This window comes from Rhagoletis pomonella, unplaced genomic scaffold (genome assembly GCF_013731165.1).
Source record: "Rhagoletis pomonella isolate Grant_MI unplaced genomic scaffold, Rhpom_1.0 Rhpom_scaffold_00004, whole genome shotgun sequence".
Classification (NCBI taxonomy): Eukaryota; Metazoa; Arthropoda; class Insecta; order Diptera; family Tephritidae; genus Rhagoletis; species Rhagoletis pomonella.
The window spans coordinates 28462893-28476987 of NW_023458558.1; the positions used below are offsets into that span (position 1 = coordinate 28462893).

The 14095-nt window shown below is 35.6% G+C and overlaps 1 protein-coding gene across 1 annotated transcript; it reads right to left on the reverse strand.

Annotated features, from left to right (window-relative positions):
• Positions 1 to 10358: 10358 nt before the first annotated feature.
• On the reverse strand, positions 10359 to 13987 carry LOC118737400 (glycine-rich cell wall structural protein). Its single transcript, XM_036467865.1, has 2 exons — positions 13265 to 13987; positions 10359 to 11731 (listed from the first exon to the last, which is right to left on the reverse strand). The coding sequence occupies exons 1-2, from the start codon at positions 13557 to 13559 to the stop codon at positions 11100 to 11102; spliced, it is 927 nt and encodes a 308-aa protein (XP_036323758.1). The 5' UTR covers positions 13560 to 13987; the 3' UTR covers positions 10359 to 11099.
• Positions 13988 to 14095: the final 108 nt, after the last annotated feature.

The following is a 14095-nucleotide window of genomic DNA, read 5'->3' on the forward strand; positions in this document are numbered from 1 at the left end:
TCTTCCCGTGTCTTTGCCTTCACCTCCATCGATAAAAGCTGCGTAACACTATTAGCTTGACTTGGCTTGGCTTGTCTTGGCTTGTCTTTTGGTCTACCATCAGCGCTACTCACATGCGTCATTACCAGGCAACGGATTTTTAGGACCTAAAAACCTATAAAAAAAGGCAAAATAAAATAACGAAATAGGCTAGACAAGGCGCTAGAAATCGCAAAAGAAGGCACTAAAGAAACACAAAAACCGAAAAATAACACTGGATCACAAATTTTAAGTTGGCTTTTGTACTCCAGACGCCACTATCCAATTCCAATGTAGAATTTCTCGGTGATTCCGAAAATCGAGTTAGTTTCTTTTCTGTGGATACGTTTTCGAGATATTTGCAATTTACCGATATTCAGCTTAAAGCAAAAATTGGTTCCATTTAATCACGTATATCTTACGAACTAATTTAAAAATCCTAATATAAAATATGGCGAATGAAAGCCAATGAAATTCTCCGTAAACTGTGTATACATCACTTTCCGATAAGGCTTGTAGTTTCTGCCAAATTAACTAATCATGTCAGCTTTTTTTATTTAAAAAAAATAACAGGTTCTGTGTCAAATTTTTGCATTTGTGCTAAAGCCTGTCCTGTTACGAAAAAAAGCAACTTACTGACGAAGAAAATCGATGGATAAATACGAAATATGAGTGATGAAATGAAAATGCGCAAAGATTTTTTTGTATGAAATACGAGCAGTAAAGCGAGTTACTCGGGCATACGTGGCGTATGAGTAAGATGTTGCTCAGTCGAATGGCAGTCAAATGTGATAAACTCATCACACTTTTTGGTACCAATAACGTCATAATCGTCATCACTTATAGTGTAGTCACTAGTTGACGCTTTTCCTTTGTTAATGACCGATCGTTATGGATTTAACATTAGAATATTGCGTAAGATGTGTCCACAAAAGTTAGTTAAACAAACCCAACCGTTTTTTGCGAGTGGTAGTTCCGATATTGCCATAGCATTGGAACTGAAAATGGGAACCTTCTTTATTCCCACTCCTTGAATTCCACGGTTTTATTACAAATGCGTATTCTGGTTCATGCCACTGAACTTTAGTAAACATTCGGTTAAAACACGTGGTGTAACCATCAATCAATGCTTTATTATTGTTTGCACGTTTTACCCCATGCTGCTTTTCTTTTCTTTCAAAGTTGATTTCTGAAGTCAAAGGTAATCGTATACATAGGTGGAGCATTAGAGTCAAATTACAATTAAATATAGTTTTATTATTTTGGGGGTAGTTATTTATGGTTTGCTTTCGAAAAACATTTCAAATTGAGATTAACTCAAAACAAAAATGGGTAAAATTTTGTATTTTCTGAATACTTAAGGTTTTTAAATCGACATCCGGTAAGCTAAGTATATACTTTTTTCTTTTTTTTCTTTTCTTTTAATGATATGTCAAGATTCATAATTGGTTTAGAAATGTTGAAATTATAAGCAAAAATAAAATGTAACCTTCGAAAATAAGTGAAGATTTTGAGGGTATATTTTAAATTGTTGTGTTCCTTTTGGCGCACTATAGCACTTCGGTTACATCTTCTCCATTGCCGTTGTTGTCTTACTCACTGCCAAAATGTAAGTGAGTGAAAAAAATTTCTTTTATAGCGGAAGAGAGAAATAAATTGCGTGTGTATGCGTGCGGGCGTGCGGGCGTGCGACCGTATAAATCGTTTTTGTTGCACTTTTTCCATTTACAGTATTCCCCGCTTAATTGTCCCCCGGTTAATTGATTTCCACGCTTATTTGAATAACCTGATCGTTAATTGGTTGAAAATATGTGGCATTGAAAAGAGATATAACTTCAATTTTCCCGGTTAATTGTTTCTTACGTTTATTTTATTTTTAACCCGCTTTAAAAAAGGAGAGTGTTATCAATTCGTCGGAATATTTCTTTTTTTTATGCATGTTATCGCATAGGTTTTGACCAAGTTAACCGATTTCTATAATCATGCTTTTAAAGGAAAGGTGTTACCTCATAGGTGGTACCACACTAATTTTGTTTAGATCCGATCATTGGTTCGTGAAGAAATTAACGATCAGCTTAAATTTGTATAAAGGGGTTGAAGTCGGTTTTGTTTTTGCTTAAAAATTACTTGTTAATAACAATTATCTCTAAAAATGTGAGGAAAAGTATACATACTTGCATATGAACAATAATAAATATAAATTATTTTTATTCCTTGTATTTTTTCGTTTAAAGTTTAAACTATATAAATATAATTAAATTTTAAATGCACACATGCATTTTCTTTCACTTGATTAGGTTATACAATTTAGCGCAATTTATTTAATTAAATAAAAAAAATTCTGTTCAATTAAACGAGTATCGGTTAATTTATTTCCCGGTTAATTGAACCAACAATTTTGCAATTTTCGAAGTGCAATTAAGCGGGAAATACTGTATCCATTTTTTCTGTTTCTGTTTACGACTGCTGGCTGTGTGCTTCCTTGTTGTATTTACATACATAAATACCTATTTTCTTCTTATTTTTATCATACCCTGTGCTGCTGTAATTAAAATGTGCATCTATGAGTTTTTTTTTTTTAAACGGAAATAGGCCATTTTCGTCATTTTGCGCAACGTTTATTTGCCCTTAAGCTGAGTTGGTTTACAGTGTAGAATGATTGTAAAAGCTCGTGTAAATAATTTCTCAGTTTTTCTTTGCCTTTTCAAATTCTATTCTGCTTGTGTAACGCCGCATTGCTGGATAAGTTACTTTTCAATTAATTAGTTTGCACAAAAAGAAGAGGCATGTAAATACAACTAATTTAATGGAAAAGTCTGTAAGTGAAGTTGGCGAAATAGTGAAAATAATGATAAAAAGAGAATATTGCACCTATACGCGCGATTTATTATTTAACCCTCGAATGGGCAACTGGGCATAAGATGGCCCATTTTGCTACCCTCTCTGGAATTTACTCGCATAATAATAATAGATTGAGTGCTAACACAATATGTTAGTGTTTTGCCGAGCTTCTCCTCTGACTTTTGGCTAGTACCTTGATGTTGTCACCCAAAGAGGAGGCACCTACAGTTTTACCCCGACCCCGAACGGCGATTGTATATTTGTAAGAAACTGTTTTTCATCGAAAATTTATTATGGAATTTAAGAATTGTTGAAATCGAAGCTTAAATTTAAAAGCTATTAATTTTAAATTAATCTGACAAGAAAACTAAATTCCTCCAGCCCATTCAGCCTGAATTAGTTGCTATCTAGTTGCCAGCTGCAGAAGTCAGTTAAATTTTTTTTGTGTAGCCAATTAAAAATAAATTGCCGTATAACATCCCGCTATTCTATTTCTATTTACATATATATGTACTTTCAACACCTACTTTTTCGCTTTGTCGCGCTTTCTGTTGCAGCCAATGTTTTTTGTATGTATATATATATATATATATATATATATATGTATGTACAGTAGGGCGGCTCAATTCGCATGGGAGTTTTTTTCCGACTATGCGCGTATATAATAGAGGGATTTTACGTGTAATTATAAGCAAATTTTCAGAAGAAACCATGGGTGTAAAATCAATTTGGAGTTTGTCAAATAGCGAAAATCGTTTTCTTAGCATTTTGCTGCAGTATCGCAAAGAAGTACTTAAATTTTGTAGAAAAACATACTATAAGGTTTTTTTGGTGTGAGAATTCCATTTATGTTCGTAAAACTTCCCCCAGAGGGCGCAACAATGAATATTTTTACATTTACTTCGAAACTTATTTTCGCAATTTTCAAACTCAAAACTATATTTAGAACCATGGTATCTTGGGAAAATTTGCATAGCATTTCATGCCCGCCCTAATTTACATAATGAAATTTGTTTCTTTGTTATTCTACTATATTTAATGAGAATGAAGATGTCTTTGTAAAATCACACCTAACGGCATTTTAATTACCTCAAATTTGTAGTAAAAATGTACATACATACATACCTGCATTTTCCTGCTGGTAAGACAGCAAAAATTGGAAAATAACTAAACGAGCGTAGAGAAAAGCACTGAAGTGGAAGCTTGCTGTTGTAGTTAACTTTTTTACAGCTAAATACCTGTAATTGCTAATGCATAAATTAAAGCTAAAGCGAGAATTTTTTCTCCATTAAGCAAAGGAATGAATGAAGTGTATATAACTAATTATAGCTGATCGAATTGAGCATGAAAAATGACTCCCTCACTTTGGTAAGCAATTAAATTGTAGTCTTTTACTAGCTTCTGCCCGCGACCTTACCCGCACGATATTGGGTTTAATGTTATGCTGTCAAATTTATCGATATTTGCCTTTCTGGGATACAAATTTTATCTCAGGACATGGTCAATGTTTGTGCTAAATTTTAACTAAATCAGTCATATAGTTAATTTTTTTATTAACATCAATGAAAAGAAATGTATTTTGCGTTGTTTTGTTTTCTAAAAAAAAAAAAAAAAATATCGCCTTTTTATCCATCCCCTCAATCATAGCCTCATTTGAAACTCCCTCTTCAAAACTATTTTAGAAACAAAGCTTACTTTACTCATTTCTTATGACACCCATATTGAAATATTTTCTTTGAAATGTCAATTGAGCATGAACTACTTAACAGGGGACAACCCAATTCAGAACTATTTTCGAAACTAAGCTTTCTAACCAGATAATAGAGATAGAGGAAAGCTCTATTAAGGTCTCTCTCTCTCCATTTTCTAATTTAACTTGTTGATTTTTAATTTCTAACTTCGAAATCTTGATTAAAAATTTCTCATTTGACACTCATATTAACCTGCATCCATCGCTTGTATCAAATTGATGCAAATTTCGAGAAAATATTGAAATAGTAAGCAAAAAATAGTTAATGTTTTGAATTAATTTTTTGCGACAAATGCGTATCGATCTTTCGAGCATTTTTATTCTTATTATCAGAAAATGAATAAACAAACGTTGGTAATTAATAAAAAAATAAAAAAAAACCCAACATTTCATTGTATACTAGGGTCTTTTTTCATATGTATCAAATTCATGCACAACATAATTTGTGTCCGATGGATGCGGGTTAAAGTATTTTATTAACCTTTTTAATTAAACTGTTTTGAATTCCTAAACAAGTGGCAACCCACTTCAAAAATATTTTAGAAATAATGCTTATTTAAACCTAGTCCGCTTGACATGCAATTCAACGGCAACCCTCTTCAAAACGATGTCGAACCAAATTTTTCTTTAAGCTTTCGGTTATTTGATTCACATATAAAATATTTCATTTAACTTGTTAATTTCATTAACTTAAACTTTTTGAGCAGGTGGCAAACTTCTTCAAAATTATTTCAGCATACCCACACACTCCCTCACAAACTTTCACATTTATAATATTAGTAGGATTCCTATGAAAAATCGTATCTTATTTTTTACGATTATCCAATACTCTTTTTAGCACCATTCATTTACATAAATACTTTAGTCAAATATTTGTCTGCCAAAGTTTTTCCCTTGATTGGCTGAATGCCAATAAATTGCATTTTTGAACAAACTCAACTATGGGATATGCAAAGACGTATGTATTTATGGCACAAATGTAATTTCATGTGCATATGTACGTTTGCATGGTGTACATGTAGGTATGTATGGGTAAAGGCTTAACTTTCCCACACAATAAACGGCTTATGGCTTATATTATGCACTCACTTAGCTGCAGGGAACCTAAATGCAATTCAATGATTACAAACACAAAATTTTCCAATATTATAGCCATTCTCCTTTCCTTGTTGTTTGTTCACTAAACGCTATTCATAGTAGTACTTTCACATACACATAACCACATAGCAGTAAAAAGTTTTGCGTAAACCTTAGCAAACTGTGCAATAAAACTGCAGGCAAAAGTTGTTTTTCCGTTAGGAATATCGTAATTTCCTTTTCTTTAGATGTCCACTCGCACATACATGTATGTATGTATGTATGTATGTGTGTGCGGCTTGCCACATTCTTAGCGCGTTTTAAGATAGTTTGTTTTTTCATTCAAAAAGTTAAATAAAAGTTTTCATTCCCTATTTCATTTGCCTTTTATAATGTTTTTGACTTCTTCGATTTGCTTCTGCGAAGTTATAGTCAGCAGGGTAATTTTACAACTTTGCAAGAGAGTTCCCCCGAAACGGGAATGAAGTGTTATGAAATGCAGTATAACTGAAATAGCAATCACACATTATAGATACACTAGCCAATGCTCGCTTGATTCGCGGGGCGCCTAGTAAGAACTTTTGCGCGTGCCAATGCGAAAAAAAGCGTTTACGAGAAACAAACGGTCTGTAAAGTTAAAAAATTCAAAACGACTAAATAGCGGAATCCCCTCAAAAACAGTAGCGCTTTGATGCCATGCTAATCCCTTTCGATGTCGTGAGCTTTGCCGATGATCTTATTTCCATCTGTGAGATGTGTGCCAAGCGTGCATAATCATCCTTGATTTTGCAACTACAGCATTGGTCCGATTCGTAGGCGAATAAAAGTCCTTCTAACCTAAACCTAAGAGCACAGATTACGTTTTCTATTATAGGAATAGGCCAAGAATCCTCTCTGCCCCCAGGATGAAAAGTGTTCCCGTACTTTGGCTAAATAAGTGGTGTTATCTCTTGAATATCATTCAAATGAAGCCATTAATATACCAACCGTATTCCTACTTGGACGCATATGGTCGAATCTTTGCTTTAAATTCGCCACTTTTACAATTCGTCTTAATATTTATGAACTGGCTTCGAGCAATTTCGTTAATCGGAGGTAAATGCAAGATCGCATTAAAGGTGTACGAGAGCGTCAGACAAGGGTGCGCCTAAACAATTTCATTTAGCCATCAGAAAAGTAAATTCGCGACCCTTGAGTCCCTTTTCTGCAAAACCATTTCTTATCATGAAATGAGTACGCGTTATGAATTTCAGCCAGGTTGTATAAAAAATACGGATTTTATAAATACATATCTCGACTCAAGCGCCACCCAGCGGGTCCATTTTTAACCGACTTCCAAAAAAGGAGGAGGTTATCAGTTCGTCGGAATATTTTTTATTTAATTTTTTTATTTAATTTTTTATTTTTATGTATTTTACCGCATAACTTTGGACCACGTCAACCGATTTCGATAATTCTTTTTGCATCGGAAAGCTTGTGTCTCAGAGCTAGTTCCTCACTAATCTGGTTAAGATCTGATCAGTGGATCATGAGATATATATATATATATATATATATATTATATGAGAGTTGAAGTCGGTTTTTTTGCTATCTACTAGATAGGGCAATCTATAACGAAACTTATAAAAATTAAAAATTCAAACTTTGTGTAAAATTTAAAAAAATTCTTTAAAGTTTTCACCCAAAAAAATTATCCTTTCCCAAAAATTAAAGGGAAAGTAACAATCTACAATGCGATTTAGAAATCTAGGAGGAAATGGTTTCCAGTCGAATGATGCTTGGCTATCTATGTATATGTATATAGATGCAGCAATTCCAATAACTACCACTGCTGCGATTGATCTCCGGCGATGAATCGCTTGTTTAGACCGTTAATCGCAAGGATGAACTGGTAAATAGTTAGTTTCGCAGCTTGTTTTCACTTTAAATTTTGATGAAGTTGTGTTTTTTCTATTTTTTTCTATTTTTGCGAGCACAAAAATTTTCGTCATGTATCGTAAGCACCTTTTGATATGAAATCTTCTGCGAACACATGCCTAAGTACCAAAATTTCTCTGCGATGAGCATTTCGCTTACGATGAAACTGACAGCAAACGACAGTCTTGTACTCCTGCAGGAAATGTATCTAACTATAAGCTAACTTCAAGTTGATTAAGAAGGAGCTAAAAGTCACTTATTATCTATATATTTTCTTTGACGAAAGCTAACTATATTTGCATGGCGATGGCCGCAAAATAGTCAAGGGTGGTTTACCTCTGCATTAGACGTAGTCAAGGTTACCTCTGCATTTGATGTAACTAACTTGTAACTAACTATTTTTGGGCATAAAATATCAATAGGAAAAACAAAATATTTTTTTTTATTTTTATTTTTATTTACTTTGTTTATTTTATAACATTTCATATTAGTTTCCATATTCTGCTGTAGGTGGTCCCATATTCGAACTCCGTCAGACATAACTTCAAAATGATAATATGAAATTTCGATCTTCCTTTTATTTGTCCTCAATACGAAAAGTATTTGCTAAGTGCAAAATATTTAAATAGAAACGCGTTTAAAGAAAACCATCTCGAGCTTTACTCCTGCATTACATGTCCACTTGTTTCAAGTTAGCTTTTTGTAGCTAACTACAGGTTATATATTTTACAGAAATCCCGCATAAAAGCTAACTACATGTAGATTATTTTTTATCAATTGATAATTTTTTCCTACAGGGACTTATCCGTTTATTCTACGATTTACCGATAACGACAAGTGTGCAGAGCTCCATTGAAATGCATGTGCTCGGCTCGAAATTTCAGAGCGAGACGATAATGGTATTATTGGACGACAAGTGTGCAGATGTGCATAACGGACTTCCTGTGGCTCAGAAAACCTTTTGTCAAACAGTTGTCATTAGTCATCTGTGCGATTGCTCTCTTCACCTGAGTGTAGACACGACGTAGGTTGATATCTAGGAGAGTTTTTAGGGATGCTGGGCATGGTACTCTTTCCCCAACCATTTGGCTTTCAATTTGGGCTTATGGGTGCAGTTGGAGCAATAGGGGTTTTTAATAAAACTGTTCTTAGTCGAAATCCCTCAATGTTACGTTTCTTCGATCTTCCACATAGAATTCCTGCCAAAATCCCCTTTGGGCTATTCTGACTGATTTTTATTATGGTTTTTTGGGGCTTCTCTCTATGTTTGCCAAGATCCTTAAATTGCAGCTTTTTGACATAATTTTCAATGGGATACCTGTCAAACAAGCTGTAACTAACTGTAGTGTCGACTTCATTTTGACTATAACGGCCTTTGTTTCCCAGATCTGTTTCTTAGAATGGAAAAATACACCCTTAAACTAGGGGCCAAAGTTTCCGCATGTTCAATGTTTATTACTGCGATTAGTTTCCGACAAATAATACATGCAAAAACTGTTTCCTAATCTATCAAAATAATACTAATTTAAATTAATTGTGGCCTGCTACATTTAGTTCAGTAAATTGTTATTTCCTGCTATTATGGTTGCAATGTTTTTCAATCAAGCCGGTATCAAGCTATCTATGAAATTAAAAAAAATTCTCAAAAACTTGCATTTGTCTGTAAATTCCGTCTTCAAGAAAAATTTCTATTTCCGGCTTGTTTAAATTCTCGCTTAACGACATTTATCTGAAAATTTAGAAGTTATAAGTCATTTTAAGTACCGTCAAGTTATTGTTGAAAATTAGTCATCGGCATGGTTCTCAATTTCCTTTGAATGCTAAGAGAAGGGTTGCTCAGGACGTAAAAGTTGATTTTTTCGCATTACAGTTAACTAGTTTATGTAGCTAAAGTGACAAGAAAAAGAGAAAATTTCTTGCTTGGAGGATGAGCAGCCAACTGTTAAAAACGTTATAATAGCTTGTACATAAATAAAAAAAATTTCCAAATTTACGCTGAGGAAAACAACGAAGTGTCGCTCAAAATTTAAGGCGAAAATGTATCTGATTGGATACATAGTATGTATCAAAACGGCAACACTGCTTCGTAACACGGCAACAATGTTTGTGAAAAGCTTTTCGTTTTTAAGAGATGCTGATTTTTTTTTTTTGCGATTGTTAGTATCTCCTCAGCTGCTGTGTGTTTATCCTTGGGTTAAGACATGCTCGAACAAAGTGGTATATTCCCTTTGCAAGTGATCCCGGAGTCACCCCGGACCAGTCGCATTTTTTGTCGAAATTAAAAAAAAAAAAAATTTGCTATGAATATTTCAATCTTCTAAGCTGCACAACTACTACCACTAAGAAATGTGTTGAAAAAAATCAAGTTTGTTTTTTTTTTTAAATTTTGTCACCGTTGTTTTTTTATACTGCGCATAATACAAATACTTAAAAATTAATACATATATCGCATGTAAATAATTAATGTTATGGGCTTGCGCCTATCAATGTTCATACATATTTATGTACATACAAACACGAGCAAGTAAATATGTATAAACAGCGCTTCATGTGGGTCTTATGAGGGTTATTATTTATCTTAATCAACGCATCGCACTTATAACTAGCAAATTATTTATTATATACGCATATACAACAAAAGATCAATACATATGTATGTATGTAGATATACAGGGAAATGGCTTATATACAAAAGATAACACGCACAAAAGTGATCTTAGAGAACAAGATACAGTACAAATTGTAGAGATGGCGCGCGTGTTATATACATATATAGTGAGTGACTGAGTAGCATAGAGAGAGTTGAGTTGTAGAGTAGAGTATCGTAGAGCGATGAGGATGAGTTTTGGCTGTTTGGTAATGTGGATGAAGGGCAAGGTTACTTTTTCCGCAGACATTTGACACTTGCGCGCAGCTTGCTTGGAGTTGGGCAGTTACACGGAGTCGCAGTTGAGCGCAGCGCCACGAAGTAGGCAAAGTAGGCACCTGCGAGCGCGTGCTGCGCTTAAAAGGTGGGGGATTGTCCTTTTGGAGTGTGTGTGTGCGTTCCTTTGCTGCGCCGAATGTGTCAAAGTCAAGGTTCGTTTTTTTTTTCTTTTATTTTCCAAGCAGTTGGTCACTGACCTGGCTTATGGGTTAGTCACAGCATTTTCGGCATTTTATGCAATTTTCATTTTGTTTTGTTCATTTGTTCAGTTTCTCTTTCGGTTTCGTCGTCTGCTTCGCGTTTTTCGTTAGGTCGAATGTCCAAACCAAAAGTAAAAAAAAAAATATCTATATGTATAAAATAACAACAAATAACAAGTATATTATCGGGTAACAAGACTAGCCGGCAGCTTTAGCTATAAACGTCGCGTAGTTGTCGAATTTCGCCCAGCAGCGATTTCTTTTGGTCCTTCTGCGAATTCCGTCGTAAATTTTCCTATAGTTTTTCTTGTTGTTACATTCCTTCTGTTGCACAATTTCAATTAACGCTGTCGCTTTACGTCTACGTCGTTTAGTAGGGTCCAGACTTGCCAGGTGGTCCGTAGTTGGAGGATGGCGCCGAGATGTCACCACCACCACCACCGCCGCCACCAGAGTAACCGCCATCACCACCACCGATGCCGCCGCCAAGGCCGCCAAGGCCACCACCGCCAATACCACCGCCAAGACCACCACCACCGATTCCACCACCAAGACCACCGCCAAGACCACCGCCCAGTCCACCACCGCCGCCGCCGCCGCCAAGTCCGCCACCGCCGATGGCACCACCACCGCCGCCGCCGCCGCCTTCCTTCTGGGTCTTGTACTTGATGAAGTACACTTCGGGTTTGGAGGGCTGTGTGGGTGCAGGTGTTGGTATGACAATATCCTGTTGATCTTCGGGCTTCTTGACCAACACATAGACGAGTGTCTTCTCTTCGTTTTGGGGTTGGAGTGGTATGACTGGTGCCTGATAACTGGGTGGAGATGGCGCCTTAATGAAGATGATCTTGTAATGCTTCTGCGCCTGTCCGATGGGAATGTTGGGACGTGGACGCACGTCTTCCTGCTCTGGTGGTGGAACGTGCACGTAAATGTGTTTCTGCACAAGTGTGGTGCCGCCACCACCGCCGCCACCGCCGCCGCCGAATCCGCCAAGGGAACCTGGGAGAATTAGAGAGAGTGAAATGTAGGAACAGTTAAAAAACTTAATGTATTATTTGTGGAGGCCTGCACCGTTAAGATAAGGGTAGTGATTACATTTCGATAACTTTTAAATTAATTAATACGCGATTACAGTTTCTCAAACTTCTTAGCCAAATAGTTAAGTGAAAATTAGAACATTATAAATTAAGTAAATCATGACTCGTTTACTCGAGAGCGTGTTGGCTATGATATTTAAATAAAAACCCTAATTTAGCTATTAAAAATGGATACCCAATTTGTTTATCATATTCAGTTGTTATTCTTAGATTTTAATTTCAATAATTATTTTTAACCAAAAAAAATATGTATCTCGATTATAACGACTAAGTTTATCTGAGAATTATCGAGCCAAACCGTCAAACAAAAACGTAAGCGACTTTTTTTTTATTTTTAGTTTTTTTTTGTGCAGAAATTTTATTGGAAATTTGTAATTATTTTTCCTCTACTGGCATAAATTTGACTTTCGACTTTAGTAACCGTTAAACCAGTAGGTTTATCAAAAAATTATCTGAGAAGTTTTTTGTAGGGCGTCAAACTTTCTTATTTTCCAAAGTTGAAAAAAAAATGGTTGTCTATTTAATTTAAATGGAAAATAGAAATCCGCGCTGCGCTTTTAACAAGCAGCTTTTGATATCGCCCGGAGATATTGAAAAGGCTATTTTTAAGAAAATTAAAAAAGATCTTGGTGTTCAAGAATCGTACCGGTTACGACATATATAATAAAAATCATAATTTAACCGCTAAAATTGGATTAACATTTTTGCGATTAAATTTAATCTTAATTTTATTATTTTAATTTTTTCGTTTATCATACTAAACCGTTGTTTTAAAATTAAATTTTATAGATCATAAAGGACTTAAAACCGTCATAAAAATTCTGCCTTCATTAGAGCGATTAAAGTTGATCGAAAAAATAAAAATCCTAAATTAACGAATATTTTTTGAAGGAGAAAATAAAAATCCCAAATTTGAGGAATATTATTGATTTCAAGAAAAAAAAATTAAAAATAACAATTTGTCAACAATTTAAAAATAAAAATCTTGATATTTTAAAATTATTTTCGGTGCCTTGACGCATTTTTGGCGATTAAGTCACGATATGAATAAAAAATAACGGTTATCCTTGATCGAAAAAATTTTTATCAGAAAAATGTTCATTGATCATGAACATAGTTAAAATTTTATTTTCGGTGCCTGATCTTGCCTTAAAAATCTCGATTCGATCATCTTCGGAGATACTCGAACAAGGGGTATTAAGCAAAAGTATTTTTATGTTTAAAATTTATAGTCAAACTGCGATCAGAAAAAATTCGGATTCGTTTGAATTTTTGGTTTTCTCTATGCACTTGATTTGTTCAGATAAGTCATAAATGAATCACAAATCAAATTATCTTCGTGTGGCACATACTACACTTGATTTTGCTCAAAATGCTGCGCTAAGCCAAAGATCGCGTATTTGGAGCGATCTCCTTTTTTCACTTTTTTACGCACCTCCGCCAAATCCACCACCGCCGCCAAGTGAGCCTCCACCAAAGCCGCCGCCACCGCCGCCGAATCCGCCACCTCCGCCAGAACCACCACCAAAACCTCCGCCGCCGCCGCCTAGTCCACCGCCAAGTCCGCCACCAAGTCCACCTCCCAAGCCGCCGCCGCCACCACCGAAACCGCCAGAGCCGCCGCCAAATCCACCAGCGCCGCCACCACCGCCGGGCCTATTGTAGGCATAACCCGCTTCAGGCCTTGCAGCCGCCAACGCTACACAGGATAATAAGATGAACGCTTTCATTGCGACACACGAGCGCGTAAAACGAGCACACAAACACACGAAACGTTCTATGGAAACCGACGAGAAACGGCAAGTACACCTGTCGCACTTTACGATCGACGCGCTATTTACACGACTGCTGCTGCTGCTGCTGCTGAAATTTTAATCCTTTAGCACACGTACACGCGCACACACACACACTCGTACCGTCGTATAAGCGTATGTATATGTATGGTAATCCTTTTTCGGTGCAACGGTGCGTATGAGTGATTGGTTGATTTTATTTTTTGCGTATTTGATTTGATTTAATTTGGTTATGTGAAAAAAATAGTGAATAGTGGGGATAGAAGGATGGAAAGTTCTGTATATTTTACACTTATGTGTTGCTATTGATGTTGTTTATTAAACTAAATCAAATGCTGTACTGACGATGCAACACTGAGACTTCAGCAATTTATACAAAAATTTTGCGAACCCGACAATGCCATAGTCAGCGCACGTTAGCGTCATCTTCTTTAACAACCATATGCAACGGCATTTTGTGGTTGTGTGAGTAT